This window comes from Anser cygnoides, chromosome 3, assembly GCF_040182565.1.
Source record: "Anser cygnoides isolate HZ-2024a breed goose chromosome 3, Taihu_goose_T2T_genome, whole genome shotgun sequence".
Lineage (NCBI taxonomy): Eukaryota > Metazoa > Chordata > Aves > Anseriformes > Anatidae > Anser > Anser cygnoides.
Window position 1 is genome coordinate 21,076,800 of NC_089875.1, and position 27,521 is coordinate 21,104,320.

At 34.4% G+C, this 27,521-nt stretch overlaps 1 protein-coding gene across 1 annotated transcript in view; it reads right to left on the reverse strand.

Annotated features, from left to right (window-relative positions):
• Positions 1-27,521, reverse strand: part of USH2A (usherin) — a 399,816-nt gene that overhangs the window by 157,869 nt on the left and 214,426 nt on the right. Inside the window, exons 35-37 of the mRNA XM_013174016.3 lie at positions 23,357-23,508; positions 19,238-19,400; positions 2,419-2,598 (exon numbers count right to left, since the gene is read on the reverse strand). Of these exons, the coding sequence (XP_013029470.3) occupies positions 2,419-2,598; positions 19,238-19,400; positions 23,357-23,508 (495 nt within the window). The remainder of the gene's footprint in view (positions 1-2,418; positions 2,599-19,237; positions 19,401-23,356; positions 23,509-27,521) is intronic.

The window sequence follows — 27,521 nt, forward strand, 5'->3', positions numbered from 1 at the left end:
TAATGCACCAAGTCCCATTAAGAGTTGAAATCCTAACCCCATTAGTAACTCCAGACCACTACAGGCCAAGGGTCAAAAGAACGTTTCATATTTATGGATTAACATTTGGATTCAGTTTTTATTTTTTTTAATCTTTCCAAGAACTCTTGAACCTGCACTGCAATTTTAGTCAAGAGCGTAGATAAAATATATTCCTTTTCTAAGATTTTTTTTAAGCATCGACTTTAAGCATGGCAAATCAGCTTGATGAGAAATTAAGATATATTCAATCAGGTAAAACCAAAGATTCAGTGTGCATTATATTATGTGCAATAAATTTTAAATAAAGTTTAAACAAAGGAAAGGCATGTTGGAAGCCAAAATCGTAGAGTAATTGAAAAAGTTATTTGCAGTAACTTCAAAATGGAACACTCCTGTCTTCTCTGTCACTACCCCACAATTAAACAATGTTCCATCAAGTTCCCTAATGCAATCCCCACAAAGTAAATTTTAGGAACAGCATTTTTTATGTTACCCTTAAGAAGAAAATACTACATTTTTACACTCATTGGAAGGCTGTGATTTTGTGTGTAATGAGAACTGTTTCATTCTTTGAACAAACGTAACTTCTGCCAAAGTGAAATCTTGGCCACTGAAGTAAAAAATAGAATTCCTTCTGTTTTTAGTAAGATCCAGATTTCATTTAATGATTTAGAATGTGTTTGGCAGTGAAGGCACTGAAGATAGCCCAACATAAAACTACCATTTTACTCATAATTTACTATGCATTGGAATTGTATATCATTCAAAGAGTCTTTACAGTAAACAACATCAAAAACTAAACATACATTGTCCTAGATAAATGCGTGCATGCCTGCACGTGTGCACATGTATTGTGAGGATATATAATGTGTGAGAGTCCTTCTCTCATATGTAGTGCTTCATTTATTATTCATTTCACTACAGATCACAGTCCACTGGACAATACTATGGAAGATTTCTTTAATAACTCTCACTGCTAATTTAATTCTACTTAAACACACATATCCTAGTGAATGCCACATGCTTTTCAGCATGATTTTATGTGTAAATCAGGATAATACGTTTTCAGATCATTAACTAAAGGGAAGCATGAACTAAAACCTATTTAATCAATGAGGTATTGCTTTTAAACTACCACAAGGTCATAAAAAAGATAATTTCAAAGCTATAAGTTTTCTAATTGTAATCAACAACAATCTAATGATGAAAGAAAGTGTATCTTAATGGTTGTCATAAACTTGTGCACATCCTTGTCTATCTTTAAAGATCCTTTACTTTTTCAGTTGGTAAGATTTTCACTACCAGATTTTGTTATTTCTTCATGCAAAATTGAACAGTGACACTGGGATTAGACATATCTGTCTTAAGTGAGCACTATGACTCATATGTGGTTTTATTATTATATGAGAATGTGTATGTGTTAATAATACCTATAATTTAACAAACAGATTGGAAAAATACAAAGTGTGATGGGACTTAACATTTTCATCTTGCTTGATAATGTCATACAAATTCTACTTTTTATTTATACAATTTTCAGAAGTCTTTCTCTTGGTTTGTCCCCAAACCAATCCATTTGGTGCAAGCAAATTGTCCCAACTGTAAATTTTTTTTTGTAATTGTATTATTTAGTGTTTGTTGTTGTTGTTTGATTGATTGGATTTGTTTGTTTTTACTTTCACATTATATGTATGTCAGTCTACACTATTTATGCTCATCAGCTATATCTACACATCTCTCAAGATCAAGTTTAGTTAGGCTCTCATTTTATGATTTGAAATCATCTTCATTGTTTCCAGTGTCATTTCTTCAGCAAAAGCTAGTTCACTTGGATGTCCATGAAAAGAGAACACAAAAGTAACACATACAAATCAGCTGTTAATTTGAGCTTTCATTGTTAAAAAAAAAAAAAAGGCAGTACTTAGAGAGTATTTGCTCAATTCTGTTATTTTATTTTTTTGTTTGTTTTGTTTTTTTAAGATAATATCCAAAGTGGTTTAGAGTATCATTCATTGTAAACCAGCACGCTAAAATTGCCTTTCTTAAGGTTACACCAGACTGCAAAATGAAGATGACTCTACATTCTTAGGTTAGATTAGCCCCCCAAAATAGAATCTAACACCATTCACAGAAAAAAAAAAGAACAAAAAAGGCACATGATGCACTTCTTACTTACTCAATGTTATCTATGCAGCTACTTGTTTTCATTTTCTATTTTTTAAATTGAGCAATGTGATAAATTAGAAGCTGAAAAGAACAATTTTGTCAGTAAGAACTACTAATGCAAACATATTCTTCTAGCTTCCAGTCCTCAGTTGCAATAATAAATAATGTTTTGTTTAACAGAGTATTTGTGTAATTGTTACATGCACAGAAACAGTACTTTTTCATACTTACCTCCTGGAGGCATGACTATTGTTATAGCATCACTTATCAAGCTGCCCTGGCTGTTGGAAGCGTTCACTTGTACTGTGTAGTTAGAAAATGGAATCAGTCCTTTAATGGGTACCCATACATTGGATTCGTTGCTGCTGTGTAAGATCCAAGTGCCATTTACAACAGAATAATTAGCGTTAGCTGTTAAGAAAAAAAAAAAAAAAAGGGTGAGGGGGAAGAAGAATAAATGTTAGGCTTTGTGTCTTCTACAGTTTGCTGTTCCTTAAGCGAGACTTCTGCTCAAGTGAAAATTTGCCATTAATACCAGTAATGACAAAAAATGGCTAATTTGAAGAATATTGTTCCCCATTTTCTCCTCTTTTTGCTAATGGTTTCCTGTACTCATAGAAGTTGAAAAATAAACAGAGCAACCATGCAGTTGCAAAGCTGATTGATATACACACACACACACCTTTTATTATATATATATATATATATACACGCACACACACTATATGCTGCAGATGACAACCAGTTTTCAGAAATTACTCATGTTCATGAGCAGTTATGTGAGAACTGCAGATGCAAACTGGTCAGGAGCAGTCGAAATGTTAAGGCCAATTCTTATGGCTATGTAAGACTTGTACAACTTCTTGAATTCACTAGAAAAGCACTTACTTCAGGAGTTTATCAACCAGTATAAGCTAATGCCAGTGTCTACCTAAGAATTACTCCTTTGCAGTAAGAAACATTCTTTCCAGCATCTGCTCAAAGATCAAAAAAACACCTCCCCAAAATACCTGATGAGCAAGACTAGAAAATAAAAAATAGCATGACACAACTACTTTTTTTTTTTTTTTTGGCTCAATGAAGATTTCACTCACATATCTGAGAACAAAGCTGGGGTAAGTTCACCAAATTTTGCCTTAGCCTTAGAGACACTATTTTATAAACAGCAATGGAGACAAAGCTTCCTATCATGCAAAAAGATCGATCAAGTTTTACACATTCCATGTACAGAGATATCAGTTTTGCAGAAACTAAGTTATTTAGTCTGACATTACTCTTATGTGCACTGACTATTCAGCCAGCACTAGAAAAATGCATCTGCATTAGTTGGTGTAATTTCTTGTCTATTAAACCCACCTTAGGCATCTTTGTGAAACTGTCCCTGTGTGTGATTTGGGAGTAGACACAATCCAACAAAGCACCTTTCTCCCATCATCTACTACATTTTTCCTGTGCATCACCAGGCAATCTGTGACTTACTTTTTGTGACGCCCACCAAGCAACATGACTATTAAACGTATGTATTGCTTTATTAACAATAAAGCCATTAGAAATGTCTGAAATACGTATTCTTAAGGTCCTACTTATGCAAAACTCTTAAAGACTCTTCTGGCTGTGAAAAGAGATGCATTTTTTAAATGTTTCACCTACAATAGGTGGAAAAAAATAAAAATCCAGTTGTTGATAGATCAAGGCACATAGGCTAGATCCATAGGATAGGCTCCCTAACAGCAATTTATGTGCCATTTCATGAGAAAATTTAAGTTTTTTCAATCTGCAGTGCAGTTTTAACATGTTAATATTTTTATTCTCACCCACCTGAGCCCAAAATGAAAGCATGTACTTCCTCTGCTGATATTTCTATTCCACCATTAGTCTTTCTTCCAATGGCTAACTATACATCTTTTAAAAAATACAGTTTAGAGTAATGGAAAAAGAATTAAAAGGATAACACTCTATTCCAAGTTGCCTTGATAACAACATTAATATACAGTAATTATACAATTAGTTGTAACATTAAATTCTAGTTATAGCAGAGTGATTACTCGGCAATTATAAGAAGTATATAATTACTCAATAATTAGGAGAAGTATGTAATTACATAACCATTTTATTCAGCTCAAAAATGAACTTGCAAATTTACAATGAGTTAGACAACATAGCAATTCAAAATTTCTCATTACTTCTAATAAAAACCCAAGAAGCGCTTACAAGTTTCCTAAACTGAATTTTACACAGACAAAAGGTGTTTTATCTGTATTGCCAGCCAAAAAAGTTACTGTTACCAGCAAGTGAAATATTAAAACATCTTTAAAATGCAGGTCTTGCTGGGGATGACCTGCAGTATGCAGCTTTGCCACTTCTCACTGCTTAAACTTTGCTTTCAGTGGGCTGGAAAATGCAGACATAGGCTCAGTCTGATGGAAAGCGATACAGCGATAACCCTGTCATATCATTCCGTGCCACTCCTGCCTAGACTGCTCCAGTGTGGACTCTATTTGTGAGTATAAGTGGATGAAGCCTCTCTTTTTCCATTTTTCATATGCGCACTTTTCTCCACCCTGCTCGCCCATCCTGCTTTAGCCTATCAGCAAGGCTGCTGCTAGTCCTAGACAGCAACTGCCTCAGACACTGGTAAAGTCCTAAAAGACATTGTTTTACTTTGGACAAGTGGTTCCTATCAGAACACCTACTTGTTCCTGCACATTTTTGCCTCGTAACTCCTGCCTTGAGCTGTCACAAGCACTCCAGCAAGACAGACCCCCTCAAGACACAGCTAACAAGAACAACCTGACTAAGGAGGAAAAAAAAATCCTAGAAGAAGTGGCTCATCATGTCCTTCAAAACTTAGGAAGACAAGCACTTCTACAAAATGTGAACTCAGATCAAGGGTGGTTCAGAGAAAACATTCCCCATAACCTCTCGAAAAATCTAAACCCTTCACAAATATGAAAGGCTTCCCCATACTTCTTAATCTCATCGTTTTGCATCATGATAGTTTTATTCTTTCACTAGCCTTCCTGCTAGTAAGACTCTCCATATTTTCGCCAATATTTCTGAAGGATTTTTTTGGCCTAAATCCAAAATTTGAGTAAAAGGTGTGCTGTTCCCAGTTTATTCCTAGTTAGTAAGACCAGAACAAAGTATCTCAATGTTTCAGGAAAAAATTAAACATATGAAGAAATTAGGGCTAAAGAGTATCCATAAACATACTGAAAAACTATGTGAACTTGAAATAAAACTGAGCAATAGAATATCAGTATAGACTATCACAGACCATCCCAGGTTGGGAGGGACCCACAGGGATCACTGAGTCCAACTCCTGGCTCTAAACCAAAAATCTCCACCCCAAAATCAGACCATCTGTCCGAGAGCATCATCCAAAAGCTTCTTGAACCCGGTGCCCAATGCCCGGCTTCTTGAACAGGCCTGGTGCCCTGACCTATTCCCTGGTCATCTTTATGTTAACAAGATACACAAACACATAAACCATTAAAAAACATTGCTTAAGAGTGCTAAGCTTCACACAGCACAGTAGCTGGTGAGTATTTGCATTTGAGGGTTTGTTTTTGGGTGGACAGTTCAAAGGGGGCTCCCGAGCAAATGTGTGTTCCTGTCACTGAGTGCTACTGTAAATAGGTGAATAAAGCTCCTGGGGGTTGCTGGTGCGTAAATTACTGCTGTCCTGGGTCCATCATCCTATGGGGTTCACTAGATTGAAATAACATAAATGGGTATCCTTTTCCATTCTTGTTATAATCATTGTCACAAGAATTTTAATGCCTCATATATTCCGTAATTTTTTTCTGTGTGCTGTACTGCTCTGACCTTTTCAATATTCTGTAATTTGACTGGCTGGCCATTTCAAGTTCTCTCCTTTTTACAGCCTTATTAACTTGTGGGGAAGAGGTGAAATGGACAGCCAATCAGAATACATAATATTGCAAAGGTCATGGTAGTACAGTATAGTATCAGCAGACACAGAATACTGTATATTAGTCATTAGTGTTCTGATATCTTATTCATGTGACAAAGGTTGTAAGGAGCGCAGAAAATGGTACAACATGAAACCATTCTCATGACAAAGGCTGCAATGGAAAAAAAGAAATAATATAAACCAAATGTATTCATCTCACATATTAAAACTTTTTTTTTTTTTTTTTTCCCCCCAGAACTTGTCATGTTTAAGGGAAATCTTCCTATCCGGACAAAAGTTGATGAATTTAAGGCAAAAGGTCATGAACTGAGTTGTTTTTTATGTATTAAACTGCAAAAACTCATGTTTCATATGCACAAGCAATCTTTTCAAATTACTGAATACTGATTATTATCATTGCATTGGTGAGTATTAAAGTAGTAAGTTTAAAAATAACCAGTCTAACATGTCCATATCACAAACACACTGACAGAACTAGACTCTGCTGCTGACTTCAGAAAGCAAGGAGGCTATGCCTGAAAAAAATTTTCATTGGATACTTATGTTTTTTCCTTCTCTAATCATCAAGAGCTGGCCATCATTATACAGAAGATACTAGGTCAAAAATCAGCTTCATTATGCTTCTCTGTTCATTTGGGACTTTAATAACTGAGTCTTCTTTGTATAACAGAAAATTTCTACCTCTTCCTACTTGTGGTGCAGTGTCCTTAGAAATTGATTGACTGCTCACCAGATTCACTGAACTAAAGTGATATTACAGGACCATTAATTTGTGACGTGCAGAAATATTTCAACCTGAAAGATAATTAAGCTGGGAACACTTTAGTCTGATCATCACAAATGTCTGTCAAGTTATTTTCTTCTTTGTATATTGCTATTTCAAAATAACATAAGCCTTCAATCACAAGAGTACACTACATACTGTGCGCTACTACACGGCAAAAGATTTTGGGGAGGAGGAGAAGCAAGTTTAAGGCTTTACATCACGTTCTGAAATACTATTACCAATATCTACTTCTCTACTGTTTACATTATGTACATAGAGGTCCTAATAACATTCTTTTTTTTTTACATTAGAGAGCATGTTGCTCCACAATATTTAAATAGATAGAAACAGAACTATTCCCACTGTAGAAGACTAGACCAAAAACTGAAGTAGCAAAAAATCCAGGTCAAGGAATAGATCATATACAGATCTAAAGAACTATACAAAGATCACCTGGTTAATTAGCACAAAAACATGCAGTTGTTTTTGTACCTGCTTTGTGTGTGTGTGAGCATGGGGAGGTTAAGCACTTATTTTATGTAACAGGAAAAGTTAATATCAAAATAGGATAACAAAACTGAAAGAAGAGCTCACTTCTTCGTCCTCTTTCCCCATCATCCCAGTCATCTCATCCTCACTGAGCATGTTTCTGCCATCGCACTGGTTCCTGGCTCTGTGACACCACGTCTTTCTGTGAATGTGCACATTTCCTCTTCTGTAAGCTCATTCTTTTGTCCATAAGTTTCACCTGTTCTTCAGCCTTGTTCACTTCCACACTAGCTATTCCTTTCAGCTTTCTTCTTTCCCTCTCCCTTCTCCACTGTTTCTAGTGCACTATTCAGAATCAAAAATGTAACTTCCCATCAGTTTCATTTTCTCATTAATAACAGATCAAAATATTTTCTCACCTTTTTGGTGACTTTCTCCTCCTAACAACTGTAATAATTAACTGCTTTTCAATTGTCATTGTTATACTGATCATATGAGGTGCTTTGTGTTACTATACTTTGACTCTATACCCCTCTTTTCAAAAAAATATTGCTGTTGTTGTTGTTGTTATTGTTGTTGTTTTTGTTTTCAGATGAGTGCACTGCTGATTTTGCCTTGATCTGCTATTTGTTCCTCTGCTCCTGAGTTGACAGATGTATTGTTCCTAAGGACAGATCATGGTCTCCCTCCATCAAGCTGAGGCCAAAATTTAAAGCCACTCTTATCATAGGAAACCTTCATTCTCACTCTCAGGGGCCAGATGGAGTTGCTGGATGAAGCAAGATGGATAATTTAAAAGCACTGTGGTAAACTAACTAAACTATGAATCCAAACTATTTATTCTCCTGTAAATAATGAACAGTTCACATTTACCCGCAATGAAAAACTTCATTTTTTTTTCCTTTGCCCCAATAAAGTTGCTTTTAGTTTCAAGACTGAAAAATAAAAACTATTTAAAAAACAAAATGAAAGTCCTTAACACCTCATGCAGCAGAAATGTGACAATTCAAAGACATACAGCTTTTGACTGTATTACTGAAGTTGCTTCTTTGCAGCTCAGTTTCCTTCACCATAAAACAGACAAAGGCACTTTCTGTGACTTTTCACAGGCTATTTTGGTTCAGCTATCTTAGATTGTCTTGAGGCTTACAATATTCATATGCTGAGTACTTTGTTCATTACTCTGGGCTGGCTCCTGCTACGGGCTGAGGGCTTACTAGCTGGAAAGCAACTTTGCTGCTTTGAAAACAAGACCTGGGGGTCCTACTGGTCAACAAGGTGAACACGGGCCAGCAGTGAGTCCTTGTAATAAAGAAGGCCAATTACTTTCTGGGTCACATTAGGAAGAACAGTGCCAATAGGTCAAGTGAGGGGATCTCTCCTCTCTGCTAAGACCTGGTAAGAGACCTCTAGAGTGCTGGGTCCAGTTCTGGGCTCCCTGGTATGGAAAAGACATGGACTTATCGGAGTAGAATCTATGCAAAGATGATTAAGGGTTCGAAACATTTGTCTTAGAAAGTTTGAGAGAGTCACAGAATCATTTAGGTTGGAGAAGACCTTCAAGATCATTAAATCCAACCATCAATCTGACCAAGAAATTAAATGGTGTCTTCTGTCTACTGTTGGTGCCTATACTCAGAGAAAGGTGTATTTATATCTTCATCTAGATGTCTCTCTCTTGCTTACAACGGTAAGGAGGAAAATGCAATACAATGATATTGTAAGCAAGAGAGATGCATTGTAAACAAGCATTAAATCATATACAGGCATGAACCAGAAGGAAACCCTAGATGATCTCATGAGGAAAATGATGGGCTATGGTGGATGACATTGAGTAACAACAAACTTCCAAGAGAACTATTTCCTAACTGCTGAGATGTTACAAACAGTGGAGAAACGATAAAACTCCCTCAGCCCAGAAGCCACGTATTGTGATGGAACTCAAAACAAATCTCAACTGTTTAAATGCTTGAGCTCAACAGAGGCTTCCACACCTTGCATGAGATTACTCAAAATGACAGTTGTCTGAGGTCTCACAACTCTTTGGACAGACTCTGCTTCTTTGCTTGGTGGAGTAAGCCAAAGTCCAGGCATCTACAGCTATACTGCTAATTCACTCAAGCTGCAACTTTCAGAGAGGTATGAAACTATAAAGATGCTTGCATGAAGTAGGGAAAATTTGCAACACCTTTGATAAGATTTAGCGTACAACATTGTGTATCACCCATTTGTGGCCTCAGAAGCACAATGTCTAGGAGCTCCTGACTGGGCAGTGTGTCTTCTTTAATGTCCCAATACAGTTTAGCATCACAACAGGCATAAGGTCATGTTGTATATAAATGACAGGAGGACATCAAATAACAAAATAACAAAAATGTTTGCTGTTCTTGTGATGTTAAACTGACAATACAGCATGCAATTATTGATTTAACCCATTTTATTTGAGGGGTTTTATAGGCAAATGATGAGGCTTTATTAAGTTTATTTCATGAGAGATTTTACACACTAAAAGAAATTTGGAAACAGCTAGCTTTTTTTTAGGTTTGTTTTTCTGTGGTTAGAGCATTCTTTCTCTAACTGCATCTCTACATAAATGGAGATTATCACAGTATCTAGTTTCTGAATCTATGCCCATAATTCATGGATGTCAATAAGAATTTTCCATTCTCCAGGGACACTATCAGAAGGAGACTAGCTAAACACACTGCGCAGAACTGGGAGTCTCAAATCCATAATCAAATATCTAGATTGATTGTGTCACTTGCACTTGTATTGATTTCAATTGGAGCAGCTGACCCAAGGGAATAATAAAAATGTGGAATAAAACTGATTTATGAGAAAAAAATAAATCCTTTTGTGAGTGGTAATGAATTGGTACTATTTAACCCTTTCAATCACAAAGAGAAAACGCTATTTATTTTTTCAGAATGCTGAGTTAGCCAAAAGTAGTCATATAAAAAATGCCGATACTGTCAAATGCCATTACACTTCATTGTAATACTTTGGAAGAAATGAAGATCTAAACCTGATCTGGGATTTTTATTTGACATAGGACATTTTTTTGGCTTTTCCAGTCATCTTACATGAGGCATCATAAATGGTGCACTTGTAGATTGAAAAAAGCACAGAATCACTCAGATGAGTGTTTGTTGTACCTGTAGAATAGCACTCTCTACTCTGTTTAGGGCAAAAACACGTAGATTAACATAAACATCCATAGTAACTGCACATGAGCACCCCCGTAAAAGGAAGACCTATCAAAGTATCTTGATCTTTTTGACTTAAAACAAGAAAGTTACATAGTTAAAATCTAATTTGATCCCCTTTATAACATCCAAATAAAAACTTCATCAAATCTTGTCAAAACAAAATTTTATCATGCTTTCTCTACTTGAGGAAATAGATGGGTCTATCGCTCTCTCTAATATACAAGCATTTGTTTGAAATCAAGACACACAACTATCCAAACACAATTTCTTCATCTGTGGAAGATCTAGTCAGACTATATGGTTTTGGTGGTTTTTTTGGATCACATATTTACATTATTGACACTAATAATTTTTTGTCTGATGTCATAAATTACTTTTTGCATTTAGGATTTACCATAGATACCTAAGCATTATTAAAGTGGCTTTCCTCAGTCTTGATGAGAGTTAAAAACTCTAAACTAGACATTCATTAACTAAAAGACTGTTTTCATAGGAGAACTGATCAGCAAATTCTCTTTTGCTCAATACTGTTTACCAGTGCCATCTCTGGAAGACTACTATTATTCCCTAGGCTATTGCAAAGAAGTGGCAGAGTCTCAAAGACTATCCTACTATTCTGCTGTTGGCAGCCAATAGGAATTTCAGACTACACAAAGTGACAATACGTACCTCACAGACATGAGGCTCAGCATTATATACCCCTTTTGCAACACAAAAGCCAACAAATTTCACGATACAGAAAAAGACAAGTATACACATGAAGAAAAACATAACCATTAATAGAGAGATGCAGAAGACCAATTAAAAAGCACTATTTTCTGTCTGATGCCAGATCCTTTACTCAAGAACCAGTCCAATGTAGAAATCACAGGAACTGCTTTCTTTTGCTTTTCTTTAACACAGTTGTACCAAGAAACAATAAAGAAAAGGATATTTGGTGCTGAAGGAAATTATGCTAGTAGATGGTGTATTGTGAGCTATTCAAAATCCACTGAAGCTTGACTAAACATTAATAATTATCCTAAAGTGTGTGCAAAACCACAAGTTTTCTAGCCATGTAAATCAAACTTTAAATGTCACATTCCTTGATGCCAAAGTATTCCTAAGTTCTTTTATCTAAGTTAGTAGATTAAACATGACTAGTTGAAAATGGATTATGCATCCTATTTTCTCCCCGCTCAACCATCTTTAGGACAAGTCCGTAATTTCCATTTCATGTAACAATGATACCTAGCATTTTATAGTACTTTATAGCTTGAAAACATGCAAACATTAGCTAATTAATCCTGACAATGCGACAGGGAGGTAGGTAACTATTATTATCCTTATGTTACAAGCAGGGAGACAGCTACACAGAGGTTAAATGACTTGCCCAAGGTCAGCAGGGTAGATAGAAATATGTGGAGGATTTACAACCTTCCAGTACTGCCCTCAGTTCTCTAGACCAACCACAGTGCAATTTCACTGGCATCTAGACACATCAAAGGTATTCCATAGTCATATTTAGCTACTTTATATGAAATAAAAATAAAAATAAAAACAAAGTTAGACTTACTAAAACAATCATGAATCATTGTATGATGTACCTTGTGCTTCACAGGATATGTGTGTCCTGAAGTTCTATGGAAATTAAGCCTTTTACATGGGCTGAGCTTCTGTGAACCAGCTTTTCCTTAGTGGAGTAACTTTTCCTGTCTTTAGTAAATAATGATCCATCCCTGGCACAGGGCACAGGAACATGGGACATTATACACATCTTTGGTAAGAGACTTAATGCAGGAGAAAAACAGTCCTGATATTTATCTACTATGGAAAAATATATTCATATTTCTTTCATACTAGTTTCTCAAATGTTTCAGTTACATAAGAGGAAAGGCTTAACTTCTCATTAAAACAAAAAAAAGCAACTGTTTGAAGGTTGCTTGAAAATAGAGATTCATATGCTTTGATTAAATATTAGGATTTTTTTTGATTACATACCAATATAATTTTTGATTAAATATAAGGAATGACTATACTACTATTTTTGTAAAAGGTGTTTTCTTGCAAAGATTAAAGTGCATCCTAACTTATCTATTGTCAGGTATTGCATATTCAGCTGCAGTAACTGTAAATGCAAATCTATACTCAGATATTTATATTTTGAGGTAATAACACAAACTACCATGATTCTTACATTTAAAAGAAAGTCACTATTAAAACTGGCCTAACAAGTCTCTTAGAGATGCTTAGGCATTTCTGAATTTTAATTCTCAAAATAAAATAAAAACTTTCTTAAGTTGTCAGATCTAAATGTAAAATGCTTACCTTCTTTGAACATAACATCCCACAAAATTTTCTTTTCTCAAGCCTTCAACACAAGACATGCTAGGATCTGAAAGAATTTTCAGCATTCCTCTCCCCACTTCTACTGGCATCACCAGGTGGCATATCTTCCCCAGCAGACATTGCTTTTAAGCACAAGACTGATTCTTAACATTCCATATTTATACTGTGATTGGAGAGTGTATTGAAAGTACTGTGGCCAATCAAGATTTTAAGAGGAATGTTCGAATAGAAGCCAAGTAAATAGATGTTGTGTTTCCTTCTTTTTGTTTATATATATTTTGTAAATATCAGACTAATATGATTAACCAAAATCCTACTATACAGATTGTAAAGTCAGCTTGTTTATAAGTGTAGGTTTGGTTGTTGTTATTTATTTATTTATTTATTATTATTTTTGCAAGAAATTGCTGTATTCTACCATCAGTTTTCTCATTTGCCAAAGGAATAAAGTACTCTACAAGGAGGCTTTCCTGCACAGCATCTCCAAATAAGCAGAGCTGCCAGATGAATAATTCTCTTTACAAAAATATAGGATGAACTACATTGCTGAAAAGTAAGAACCTTGGATATGTCAACAATAGAAGTTGCAAACACTAAAAAAATCAGAAAATAGCATACCCTGATTTCTACACTCTAGACAACTGAGATTGCTGAGTGTAACCCCACAACTTTTTGTAGTGAAACTCACTAAGAACATATAGCTAGTTAAAGATTCTCTTGATGTCAAACTTGCATTTAAAGGCATCACAATGTCCATACGACTACAGACTTGGACTCATTTTGTGTTAATGTAGTCATCTGACACAGGAAGGAAGATGAGAAGTTCCCTCTAAGTCTCTTTTCTGGAAAAGGGGTAGTGCCTGATTTTTCTTGTGCAAGAACTTCGTTTCAGTTATCCAGATGCAATTAAAATTGATCCCGTACTTAATCTAAACTACACCAGAGGATAAATTGGGCTACGATAAGGAAACTTCTTGAGGGAAACAAGACTGATCCTGTCCTGTCACCTTTCTCCATCAAGTTCTCTGAGAATTGGAAGTGTATCGGATAATAATAATAATAATAATAATAAAGCTTCTGTTAAAGAAAGGAAAGCTGTTTAAGATCTGATAATATTATTTCATGCCTTGGACTCATGAATTACAAAACAAATTCCTCCTAAAGGCTTCTTCCATGGAGGCTCCAGGACTAAAATGACTTGGGGCAAAGCAACTTGTCTTTGCAGGAAAGCACATCACCAGAGTGCTGAAGAGCTAGGATACAGCCCTCAATTTGTTAAATCATGTTCAATCCTATATTCAGTTTCTGGGAACAAATGCTTGTCTGGAATACCAGAATTGTGAAGCAGACTCAACAAAGCTCCTTCCTATCTTTGAAGGAGTACTTTCAGAGGGAAATATTGTCAGAAAAATATACAGTTGGATTTAAAAAATGAAGGCTAATTGATATTGAAATTTCTTTCACATACATTGTTAAAAGCATAGTTAACCTATGGAAAAATCCATTATCAGCATCCTCCTCTATCCCCAAAAATCCGAACTACCTCCTGCTGATCTACATTTCATGTTTGCAATTCCAGTGACCTTGTCAATCAGTTTATGATATTATTTCTGTCTCTTTCAATTGGCTATTGATAAGTGTTGACCATGAGCATGGAAACTATTTACCAAGAACTCGCCATGCTAGTAACCAAAAATAAGTAACATCAGCAGTATCAGTACTAAACAGCAACAAAAAAACAGAACAGGCATTAACAAACATTAATATTGGATGCTTAAACTTTTGAAAAATCAAGAAATGGCAAATTTAAAGGTGTCTATGCAATTATAACATTCTCTCTTGGTTTAATATATTACAAAATACTCTTCACTGATATATTATTTTTACTCTAAGATGATAAATATTTTTCCCCAAAATGCAATAAAACTTATTATGACAAGGATATATCCAATGAGCACCCAGGCTGTTCACTTTAATTCCTATGATGCATGTATATTTGCAAAAACAGATGCACAGAAAGTTATAGGATATCTTAAAAAAATATGATGCATTTAGTGGAAAACAGTGTACATGAAATATTAAGACAGAGACATACATATGTGAAATTTGAAAGATTTGGAATAGGACAAAAAAGGTGACATCTACAGAATATTCATCATGAGATCAGCTGGTGTCTCTAAAGTGGTGGAATAACAACTTCATGACAGAGAAAGCATTAAGTTACATGTTATTTAAACTTTTTCCATTTCATCAACTTGCCATCTCAACATACTATATGCTATAGTAGGTCACTCATAAGATAACATATCAAGGAGAGTTTCAATATATACATTAGGGAGGATGTTGTAAAAATACAGAAATATAACATGCATTAAAAAAATCACTGTATCTTATAGTGGTATCCTTTGCCCTGTCCAGGGGCTATACTTATGAGGTATAATTTCTGTGCTTCAGAACCTATGTATCTCATGAGTCCCTCCTTCAGAGGCTGAACATCTCTAACTTAAAAAATAAAAAATAAAAATCCCATGGAGCTATGTTAAGTTTAAATATAGTCTTTCCAAGTCCGATGTATTTAACTTACACTTGAAACAGACTGTGATCTAATAAATCTAACCCTTTGGTCAAACAGAATAACCCCCACATTATCAAATTATGACCTCTGCAGTATATCCCTGCCTACTTAAATATTTGTTCAGGTTTCTTTAACTTCAATTATTTCTCTCAAATTCAACACTACTATTTAATATAGGAACAGACATCTACTTAAGTAAAGTATATGAAATAAATAAATATTATGCTTTGTAAAGAAGCATTGCCAAAATCTGAGATTTTTTTTTTCTTCATAATACTCTTTATATATGATGGGATTTTTTTAAGCTGTTCTTAGCATTGTGTAACTGACAAATCATGATTTGAAATAAAAAAAATAAACCACACGTACATGGCCATCATCACTGCAGGAAAAGCTTGGAAGAAAGACCAGGGCTAGCAGAAGAAGAGATTTATTTATTTGTTTTTAATATTTCCTGATTTTAAGGGCAGCTTTATGATCAGAAGATCCTGACTCACTGTCTTTCAAATTCTTATGTGGATATTTACAGACTATTTAAGCTACTTCTGCTCAGCACAAGTTCAGTATCACTACCACAATACTGCTTATGACTGGAGCATGGACAAATTATCTGGTCCACTCAAGTTTAAAGCCGCTACTTAACAGTTTCATGGAAAACCAGGTCATGGCTGGAATGACTGAGATGGCCAAAGAGTCAAACAAAATATCCCCCCATCTTCCCTTTCTTCATAGGAGACATTATTATTATTATTATTATTATTTTTGAAGTGCTTTGCAGAAAGAAACAACTGAACTTCTTCATAAAAGGTGACTGCTGTTTGGGAAAGGTTGTATTTGTCTATAAAAGACTCATATTCCTACCAAAAGTTTGTGGTTTTATAATAATGAATTTAAATGAAGATTTTTCATTTGAGAGAAATACACACAGAAATTATAAAAGTATCAGTGTGGTGACTGCAACAAACTCTTGTTAGGAAACAATCTTCAAAACCTATTCACTGATGTGAATTTTCAGTTCTGAGATCTAAAACATATTTCCCAAGCTTTCCAAGAGGACAGTTTAATGTGCTGATGAGCATTAGCTATTGTAGAAACAATTTGATGTTTATATGGAGCCATTCTAGGTGAATTCCACCTCTATTTTTCACATTTTAACCCCTGCCTCTTTAACAGACTTTGCAGCAAAAGATGAAATGCAGTTGTTCATTATGTCAAGGAAATACCAATTAGACATCAGACAATTCAATAAGCTTGTGTAAATCTAGTGAACAGATGATGTCTTATGTAAGTTTGATGAATTAATGCTTAATTTCCTTCCTGCAGACCCCCAAATAGCTAGCCTAAATGTCAGTTGCTGGAGCTCTGACTTCTGTGAGGAAACACTCTTTATTTATTTAGCACTGAGAAGCAAAGTTTCAGCAACAGTGAACAAACTTAACAAAATTTTCTGGGTTCTATTCCCCAGCGATTCTTTCACTGCCACCCAACTCTCCTGAGTTGAACTAACACGGCAACCACTTTAAGCCAACTCTTATAATTGCTTCCAATTTGCCTGTTTTGCTTTTGGCAATTAGCAAACTGAAATGTTATGATGAAAGAGTCCATCTCATTTATAAGGCCAGGCCTTTCCTCCACTAAAATATGCAGGCACTCTGTTCTTTATTACCAGCAGGAGATAAATGGCTGGTTTTCGTTGCTGAAGAATATATAATGGTTAAAAAGTCACTTTTTTCCTCCAGCTCTACATAAATCACAGAACTAGTCAATATTTAATAATGCTTGCCTTGGTCTGGAGTCCCTTGATCACCCCTGTCATGTGTAATAGCTCCCTCTCCGATATCTTTGACATAAAAGCCCAGCTTTACTGCAATACTAACATGTAGAGGGTCATTACGGATCGACATTTACCTTAATCTGTGACTGCCAACCATGAACCGATAAATTCCAGCAGATTCCACTGGGAGAAATCAGTAAACTTCTCAGTGGAAAGAACTGAAAGAAAATTCTGCCGAGAACAGAATACATTTTCTACAAGGGCTGCTCTGCAAATGGGTTCTGACTTTTGAAAGTTCTCTAGCTGCACAGCTTTGCAACATTTAATACCGTTTTGATGGTTTGAGGGACGGGATGACAACCGAGGATGACATGACTTAGAAAGCAAGCAGAAATTTTCTCTGCAGAAACAATGCAAGATTAAACACAAGGGGAATATGGCTTTTGCATTATTCACCCTGCTGCCTTGGCGGAAATGGCTGTGCTGTCACAGGTCCAGCCAAAATGTTGCTCCTTTTTTTCAAATTGATCATCACTCCTTCTCCTCATAATCTTACAAGTGCTTCACAGCAGAATACATCAAAGCCTTCATTGCATAAAAAAGGGACACAACAGCCTTTGTGAGAGGTCAGCTGAGACTGCCTACCACACATTAAACTCTTCAATGAATGTGTTTCTCCAAACAGCACACAAACAAGTTCATTTATATACTACTTTGTAGAGGACAGCAATTACAATGTGTATGTTCTCTTCACCACTGATACTGAAAACAACAAACCGTTCTCATTCTAAGCATTAAAAAAAAAGGCAAGTTATGAAGCCACCAGTGATTCAATTGTCTGTTACTGCGTTTATAATACTGATTAAATGTTCATACAGTACATAGAAGGATTAAATCTCATCCAAACATTATTTTCAACCACAATTTTATATTATACTCATAAGAAAACATTTTTATAGTTGCCTGATGTCAATCATGTTATTAAAAGTGCACTAAAAATTAATAACAACATTATTAGATATAATTAATAAACATTATCTGTTTACAATATTTTATTATTTATTATACCTTAGAGCATGCTTAATAGCTCAAATTGACATATTAAATGCTCACACACATTTTGTGAGCAGTCATTTTTATTCACTGTCCAAGTATTTTACATTTTTATAATAATTGGAGGACACAGCATTTTATTATCAACTGAAAAACACATACTTTGTGTAATTCATTTGAATAAATGTTCATTTACATACTTTAATGCCTTGTACAGTCTTTTACGCAAGTGTAACACCACTGTCTAACTCTACTACTCTTAGCAACGTTCACACACAAAACTATATTACTTTATTTAAGTTTAAAATAAATGAATTAAAAAAAAAAAATCAGCAGTGGAAACAAGACAGCTGCCCATGGTACAATAAGGTTTAACAAATAACTGTTACTTTTTAAGGTTTTGCATTGCATAGTGAATTTGATTTTATATGGAAATAAAGAGTTGCATTTCTTTTCCTTTTTTTTTTTTTTTTTCCTTTTTAATTGTCTGATTTCATTGTATGATCTTTTAGGTAGCTGGCTCTACAGCCACTTAGATAAATTTCAAATATACCCACAATCAACTGTATTATGAACAACTCTCAAGAATAGTTCCCACTTATGTAAGCAAACCAAGTGAAATTTTGTGAGTATAGCTTCCTTATCTGAATGAAGGTGGTAAGATAAGAGTCCATGTGTATATCTAGAGACTAAATGAGTGCAGAGGGCTTATCTTCATTTGCCAATGTATGTGTTTGTACAAATATAAAGCACCATAAATCAAAGCAGTAGTTCTTAAAGAATAAAATTGGAATTTCTAAAATAATCAATGGAGTTGCAAAAAAATCAGCAAAATTTAGTGTTAAAGATTTAAAAATAATAATAAAATAAACAGAACATTAATGCTATCATTAGGCTTAGGAGAAAGGAAAAAAAATACCTTGATCAGCATAGAAGAGACCAGTGACAAATACCGTGTAGGTCAATTGCCCTTGGGGTTTATCTGGGGCAAGCCATTTTAACTGAATTTCTTTGGACCCATCAACAGTAGCAAATATATCAATTGTTCCCTCAGGAGCAGCTTCCATGGTCCGAGCTTCTACCTGTGAATTCAACCATGAGCTAGAGGTTTATTGCCATAGTTTAGAAACAGACAAGAAAAGAGAAATGCAAAATTTTAAGAAAAGTTATTTTAGGGAAAAATAAACAACAATAACTATCCAACTAACACTGCATGTGTCATAATTTTTTTTAACACTTTACTTTCCTTTCACCTACATCTGTTTGCAGCTGTCCAGAAACTGACATAATCTATATGAAGGCCCCCATAAGAAACAGAAACCAAATACTGGAAAAGACTTAAGGATTCATTTCTTAAAAACACAGGTGGAATTTCATGTGGATGCATGAGCTTAGTTTAAGAGAGGAAGCAGATGTAGAAGACTACACATTTTTCAATTTCTGCATTTTAAAAGACAACTGAAAGCACGTGCATTTACATGATGTAGCAAATTACTGCAGATATTTCATAGAGGAAAAATATGCTTTGCACCCTGAATTAACTTCTAATTTCAACTAGCAAATTTAAGCTGCAATAAGTAGATCTACTTGTAATGAGAAAAAATACAGTATGATGAAAGACCCAGAAAATTTAGTGATTATGAAAGATTTTTAATTTGAATAAATACTCATTCAAAATTCTCAGAATTTAGTATTTGTATATCATATCTTGTAGTAAGCATTCAGTGCTATGAAACAAAATAATTTGTTATTACCTTATTTATGGGAACAAGTTTGTTTCTCATACATTATGTATTTGGTATTTTCTAAAGTGTAAGATGTTTTCACACCTTTCTAAGTTTCTCTCAGCTGCAAAGTTCATGGGAGTGCTAATAATTTTTAATATGCCACACCTGCTCTATCATCACAATAATGAAGTATACTTTCTCTGTCCTTGAAATATGAATATTTTACCTTTTTGCATATAAAATTTGGAAAGCCTATTGTTTATAAGTATCTGGCTATATCTTTGATGTGCATCAATATCTCTACATGTGCTTCTATACTCATACACTCTACGTTACCACAAGATTATACTTAAAATTGATGAGCCACCACAATAAAGTCAGCTAAGTATTCTTGCTAATGATAATGCTTTAAGATAAAAAAATGCTTCGCAGATTCCCTGGATCAGTATCACATTGATTATTTTGATATTTCAGTCAAAACCATCCTTGTGGAAGAATTTGACTAAACTGTGCTTTCTAAACTAATTTCCCATATGGTTATACTGTTTAATGTGGGTACTCTGAACTGACCACATTAGAAACCTAGAAAAACAAATACCAAATATTTTTACTACTAAGATGGATTAAGATATTCTTAAAACAGTACAAATTCGTAGTAATCTCTACTACAACCTGGAGAGTTGCAAAAGCTGTATTGTATCTCTAACTTGTGAGTGCTTCTCAAGAGAAAATTAATACCAAAACCTTTTCCTTATGAACTGCTATTTTTTTCAGTATAAAAAATACTGAAATAATGTTTAGAATCAGTGCAATGCATGTAATATCCTGTATAGTTGCACCTCTACAGTACACTTCAAAAATAGTACCTTGTGTAAAAAACCTACATTAAAAATGGACATAGAAACATTCAGCATTTCAGTATTCTAAAACACATTTTGTATTTTGTTTCCTTAATATTACTTTATACAGAATCCTTTGATATTTTCAGATGTTTATTAATAATTTAATAAAAATAAAAATATGCTGCTAACATATAAGTAACAATCATAGGAGTTGAATAGAAATTGAATAATAATGAAGGAAAAACATTGTCAACCATCTAATTTTAAAAGGCAGTACTCTTTAATTTTAGTTAGTGCACAAACAAAAATGCTGAAATTAAAGTTTAAAAACAGTGCAGTAAAATTCAGTACTGAGCATTTGAAAGCATTCCACTGTTGCATTCATTTCCTTCTTTTTTGTGCATCTGATATTTACAAGAACCAACACATTTCAATACCATCAGCATACAAGATCTCCCAAATTCCTCAAAGAATCTATTAGAAGTTACACTATTTCTTAATAAGCCAGTTTTTTTTTTTTTTGTTTTTTTTTTTTTTTCCCTTAAGCAGAAAAAGAGGAGATACAAAAGCAATACTTCGGCTTTAGGAGGAAGAGATTAAAATTCAGCATTTTAGAATTTACATATTACAGATTTGCATTTCACTTGAAAATAAATCATAATCACTAACAACATGTTAAAACAAAACAAACAAAAAAACCCAACACACAGCTATCTGACCCAAGTAAAAAACTAATTGAAACACAGAAACTGTAACAATCTACTCTCCTCTCCTCCTCTTCCTACCCTTATCTTCCCTTTCCTTCCCTACTCTCCCCTCTTCTCTCCTCTTCTCTCCTTTTTTTATTCTCTTCCTTTCTAAATGTTGGATTTATATTATAATTGATACAAAAATCTTTCAAAAAGTCAAATAAAGACGCAGTGTTTTAATTTCCTGGCAGCACTTAGGTGAGCCTAACTGAAGATGTTGTACTTCAATTCCTTTGATTAGAGATGGATCACCGGCTTTGGAAAACAATTTGTGTACTGATCACACGATGCAGATGAATATCAGCTACAGTAACCCCTACTTTGAATTATTTCAAAAATCAAGATATGAGTCTGGAGTTCAATGGAGACATGAAAAAAGCCTATTAAAAATATTTTAATATCCGTAACTACTGGTCTTCTGTTCTCTCTTTTAATTCCAATTTGATAGGACAAAAGTACTGAAAACATGCATGTTTCATCTGCATGCAGAGTTTGGTAATGACTTGTCTTTAAACATCACTATTAATACAATGGATTAGGGTATTGTACATTGAGTACCTTAAAACAAGCTTTGCTTCTGGGGTATATGAGAAGTTGTAAAAAAATGTAAAAGAAAAACTGGCAAAAAGCCATTCAAGCTCTTAAGAGTAAATATCATTCAAAGGAATCCAAGCTGTAAAATGTTTAATGGTTATATAGTCTAGTCATCTTTTAGAGAGAGATGATGTTACCAGAATTTGAAAGAAAGCATTCTTGAGAATATTAGAAATGTGATTAACAAATCATAACATAAAAAAAAAAATCCTGAAAGTTCTTTCCAGAGAATATATTTCCACAATATATTGATATTATATATTATGATGGAAAAATGAGAAAAAAAACAACATGAAAGACTACAAATTTTTCCTCTTTTTTCCCTTTTTTCTTCCTTTGTTCACAAAATTAAAAGTGCACACATAAGGTTAATTAAACAAAACAATAAATAACAGAATTATCACAGGTTTCATTTATGCTTGAAAACAAACAGAGCATGGTACATATTATTCCAGTTATTCATCAGCTACAGCACTATGAAATCATACTGGAGTTATCAGCTCAGTTTTATATCTAACAGCGTTTAACAACATATTAAAAAAAAGTCTCAGAAGGCTTGCTTTCACGATATATTTAATATTCCTGTATTTTCAAATCCTGAAAAAAAAAGGATTGTTGTACAAAACTGTTAAAATAAGTCCAGTAGAATATTTTGATCACATATTTGCATTCAAAAGGTATTTGCAAATCACCATATTTTCCTTGTTCCTGTATTGTGACTTCTGACTTCTGTAATTCTGATTAACTTCAGTCCTTTCAGTCAGTCAGCTAGAAATTTGCCCATTACTGGAACAGTAACTCTTTCTTTACATTACATTCTTATAAATCTGACTAATTCATATCTGTATCTTTAAAGCATATTAATTCTACTTAATTTCAGTAATGTGCGTTTCAGCTTCAAATTTTGCCTTTCTTTGCTGTACCTACGTTCTGCTTTGGAACGGTGCCTAACAATGACCTATCAAATCTTCAGCAGTTCTTAAACAGGATTTTTTTTATTTTTTTTTAAATGTCACATTTTGCCAGATGGGTTAGTACTGACCAGAGTGAATCATCACCGTTTACTCTGATATTCATTGCCATCTGACACTTATTACACTCCCAGAATGCAAATAGATGTACTCACCAATGGACCCAAAGCACAACCTTTTGCAGTACATGCCTGGACTCTGAAGGAATGCAGACTCCAAGGAGCAAGTCCATAAGCATAACAATTTAGCTGTGATGAATTTTGTATCAGAACACCATCCATATACAAGCCATAGCTGGTAATAATACCTATAAAACAACATGATAGCACTCACTTAATGTCCATACAACTACTGAGTTTAGAAGAAAACCTTTAATGCTACAGACATTAGGGTCATGGTAGTATTTCACATAGCTCACAGATAAGCAGTTAACTAAGAATACTGTGTATATAACAGAATAAATACACACTCCCATCTTTAATTGTTGAAAACCTCACTGGTGGACCACATCCTTTGAAAAACAATTACACTCTTCCAAAGATTACACATAAATAAACCTGTTAGTGGATAGCAGCTAACATCACCCTGGAATTAGGAAAATTGAGGCAGATCTGTTTCACAGATAACTCTGCATATGGCTGAGAAACTGGTAAGACGCACAAAACCATCTCAGAGACTCACAGGTCTTAACAGCTTTAGACCTAGAAAAAACAGTGATTGACATTATAATTGAAATGTTGAAGGACAACTCAGACAAGCGCTGTTACTATAATATATCAGTATCAAGGTTTTTTTGTCATGCAAAACACCTTATTGATACTCATTCATAACTAGCCCAGATTTTGTGCATTTTACCAACAAATTAGGCATATCATTAATTTATTTTATTTTGCAAACAGTTTTAGCCACATTTCTAAAAAAAACAAAACAACAACAACAAAAAAAAACAAAACCAGACAGTAGTATTGATTATAGTTTCCTTATCTGTATGCTGTAGAAAAAGTCCTGAATTATTTTTTACCTATTCAATTTAAAGAACGAAAACATATTTGCAATTTCAAAGCAAACATCAAAAAGATTTCTAGAGGGGATAATGGTCTTTCTGGTGTAATTTACTAACACGAACTCAAAAATCACAGGGGACTGTTCATCTCATAAGGAAATCTAAATCTCTGCTCCTCCAAAGCTGTGTGATGGGTTAGCACAAACCCTGTACAGACTATACATACACAGTGCTTTGACTGTCATGAACTAAAGACTGAATGTTATAGATCTGCTTAGACTATGGATATTGAGCTTACAAAGAGTCATTTCTCCCAGGGATATTCCTCCATCTTTCTCATTTCTGATTTTTTTTTAAGCTCTTTAAATATGAAATCTTAAGACCATTAAATGCAAAGCTATGGAAAGATTCATTAGAACTGAAGCTAGTTCAGAGGATGGCTTCTGATTTTCCCATTTTATGTACGTATATCCCAGTTTCTGAGAACACTCACAGGCTGAAGTACATACCCAGAAAGAACATTAAAATACAAATCTAATGGCAATCAATCTTTTACAAAGTTGTAGTTGTCATTTCTCCTTCCAAAAAACTGCAAATACTATCTTGCTCCACTATGGCAAGCAAGAGAAAGGAAATTCTTATTCTATTCAAGCACAGTATTTCACGGTGAAGATTTAAGTTATTGCTGAGTGGTTGCCATTAGTATGGCCACTTCTGGTTTCATATGCATGTGCAGGAATCTTTACATGAGGTTGACAGATATCCTTTTTAAATAACTTTACAGCATTTTTACTAATTATGGACAAGAATGAGGCTATTCTAGTTTTCTGAAATATAATTGAGGGTGGTCGAATAAAAAACAGATGTTTATGGTCTGACTTTCTAAAGAGCTTGGTATCTGCACATCATTGATTTCAACTGGACTTGGAGACTTCCCTGTAGATTTGAAAACTCAGATTTCCAGTGCAAGTTCTTTTGGTCTTGTTTGCAATTCTGCAATCAAAATATTCCAGAATTGCCTTCTGCCTCATTCAGTTATTCTGGACATGACAGATCTTGAGGCACGTATGATGTATCCTTGAGACTTAAAAAAATAATAATAAGGAAAACATCTTCATATTGTAAAAATTGCTCAATTCATCTTTCCTTCGCTTAAAACAGAATTTTTTGAATCTACATTGAGGAAGATTGTTTGAAACTGAAAAAAAGATTTTTCTCTCAATGGAGAAATGCTTCATAAATAAAAGTATACAAGCAACTGTTTCAGTTGGGCTTTGAAGTGTTACACTTCAAAAGATAAATATGCTAAAGCAATGCAGAGCTGTGTATGGTAAAGTGATTCACAGACCCCTCAATTCTTTTCTCTTCTAGAAAAGTGAGAGGCTAAACTCAAGTCTGACACTAGAGAAATATATGTGGGAGGAATTCCTGGTAAATCACACGCTATGAATCCTACCATATTTGACAGGCTTCCTAAAGCAAAAATCCCTTGGGGTTCCACATCTAGTTGCTTGTAAAGCAAGGGCATCAATGGTTGATATTTGTCCTACATTAAATAAACAAACTATCAAATAAAAATATTTCATATTTATCTCAGAAGAGAAAAACTTTAAGACTGATAAGGGCATCCCTAAACGTAAGCACTGTCATTAAGGATGTGTTCTACAGGGGAGAAAAAAAAAAAAAAAAAAGTAATTTGAGTACTTATACCAGTGGTACTAACTAACTAATGGACAAATCACACCATTATTTCCTTTGATATTTATGGTAACAGCATGAATCATAAATGAACTAACTTTATATTAACGTAGGTGCCATAGGTACCTCTATGGAAACCCCGCTGTAACTCAGTAATAATTAGTTGGACTGTTCTTTTAAAGTGTTCCTGCAACTACAGCTTTATGCAGTATCTCCACTATGAGGAGCAGTCTGACAGTCAATACTGTGAGCTCTTGTTAGTCATCCCAGTACCGTCAGAGAACAATCACCTTTAATAACGTGATAGATTATCTGTCGATTTTATTTCTGCCTTTGCCTTATATGACTTCTTTGGAGAAAATTAAAGAATTAAAAGAAAAAGTATATTTCAAAACAAAAATGTTAGTAGTTTGAGATATGAAGACATTTTCTAAATCAGACAATAAATCTTTTTGGCCAGGGATAAATAACTTAGGCTCTCTGTCTCAGCAGCATATGCTTCCAAAGCATACTGGGAAAAGGTTCAAAGCCAGACCAAAATTTACTTATTTTTCAAGACTTCGTAGATACTCCTGAAGAGCTTACCATCCACAAAATATTGAAGATTATAGCACATTTGTGATTGCAAGGCTTAAGAAGGGGCACAAGGTGGCTATGAAATGATGAAGTTTATTCATAATTAAGTCTAGATAGATAGATTAAATCTTGGTTTAATTGAAGACAAAATCACTGTTGACTATACTGCATTCCGCTCTTGAAAAGAAACCCAACTGTGCAGTTTAGGTTTAAACTGAGGAAAACTCTCTACATATTTGACATGTATATGGATAGAAGTTAGGAGAAAGTGGTTTTGCTGTAAAGTAACATACCTCAGGGTCATACCTCCTCAACTATTTTATTGCTGGTTTGAAAATAAGATAAAAGAAAATGTGCATTAAAAACATATTCAGCATATCATTTTCCAAATATCTTTTTTCTACACCTGATAATTAAATGACATATCTGAAGCAACTTTAGGCAGAGAAATAGGTGTACATTTTCCTACTTTATATGAAATAATTTTTCACAAAATATAAATTGACCTTAAATTCACCAAAAATGTAGGCCAGAAACTCAATGTCCATGTTCAGATAACATCACCCTTTGACATCTAGGTGGTCTCTTAGCCCAGTAAGTCTCAAAGCTTTTTTTTTTTTTTCCTCTTGTGCCATTTTTCTGAAGAACCCAAGTAGCCTGTAATACTATTTGCTATAAATGGCCTCAAGAGTGGCATACTAATCCCCCTTAACTTTGTCCATTTGATAACAGGCAGGTTGACTCCATATATATCATATCACAAGAGGCATAGTAAAGTCTATGGCTGTGCAATGCTGTCCCATTCAGCTTACACACCTACTCAACATCAGCAACACCTAATAAATAAGAGCTTCCTCAGCCCATGGAAGTGCATAGTAACTTCTACATATAGTGTGAGAAAACAGAAGAGAAAGGAATGGCTGCAGAGATCTACCAAGGAGATGACAATTTATGACATGCAAGTTGTTGCAGTTCAGAGGTTTCTGCCTGAAACCAAGATAAAATCAGTAATTTCAAAATGTGCTACTTACGCCTAGTAGACT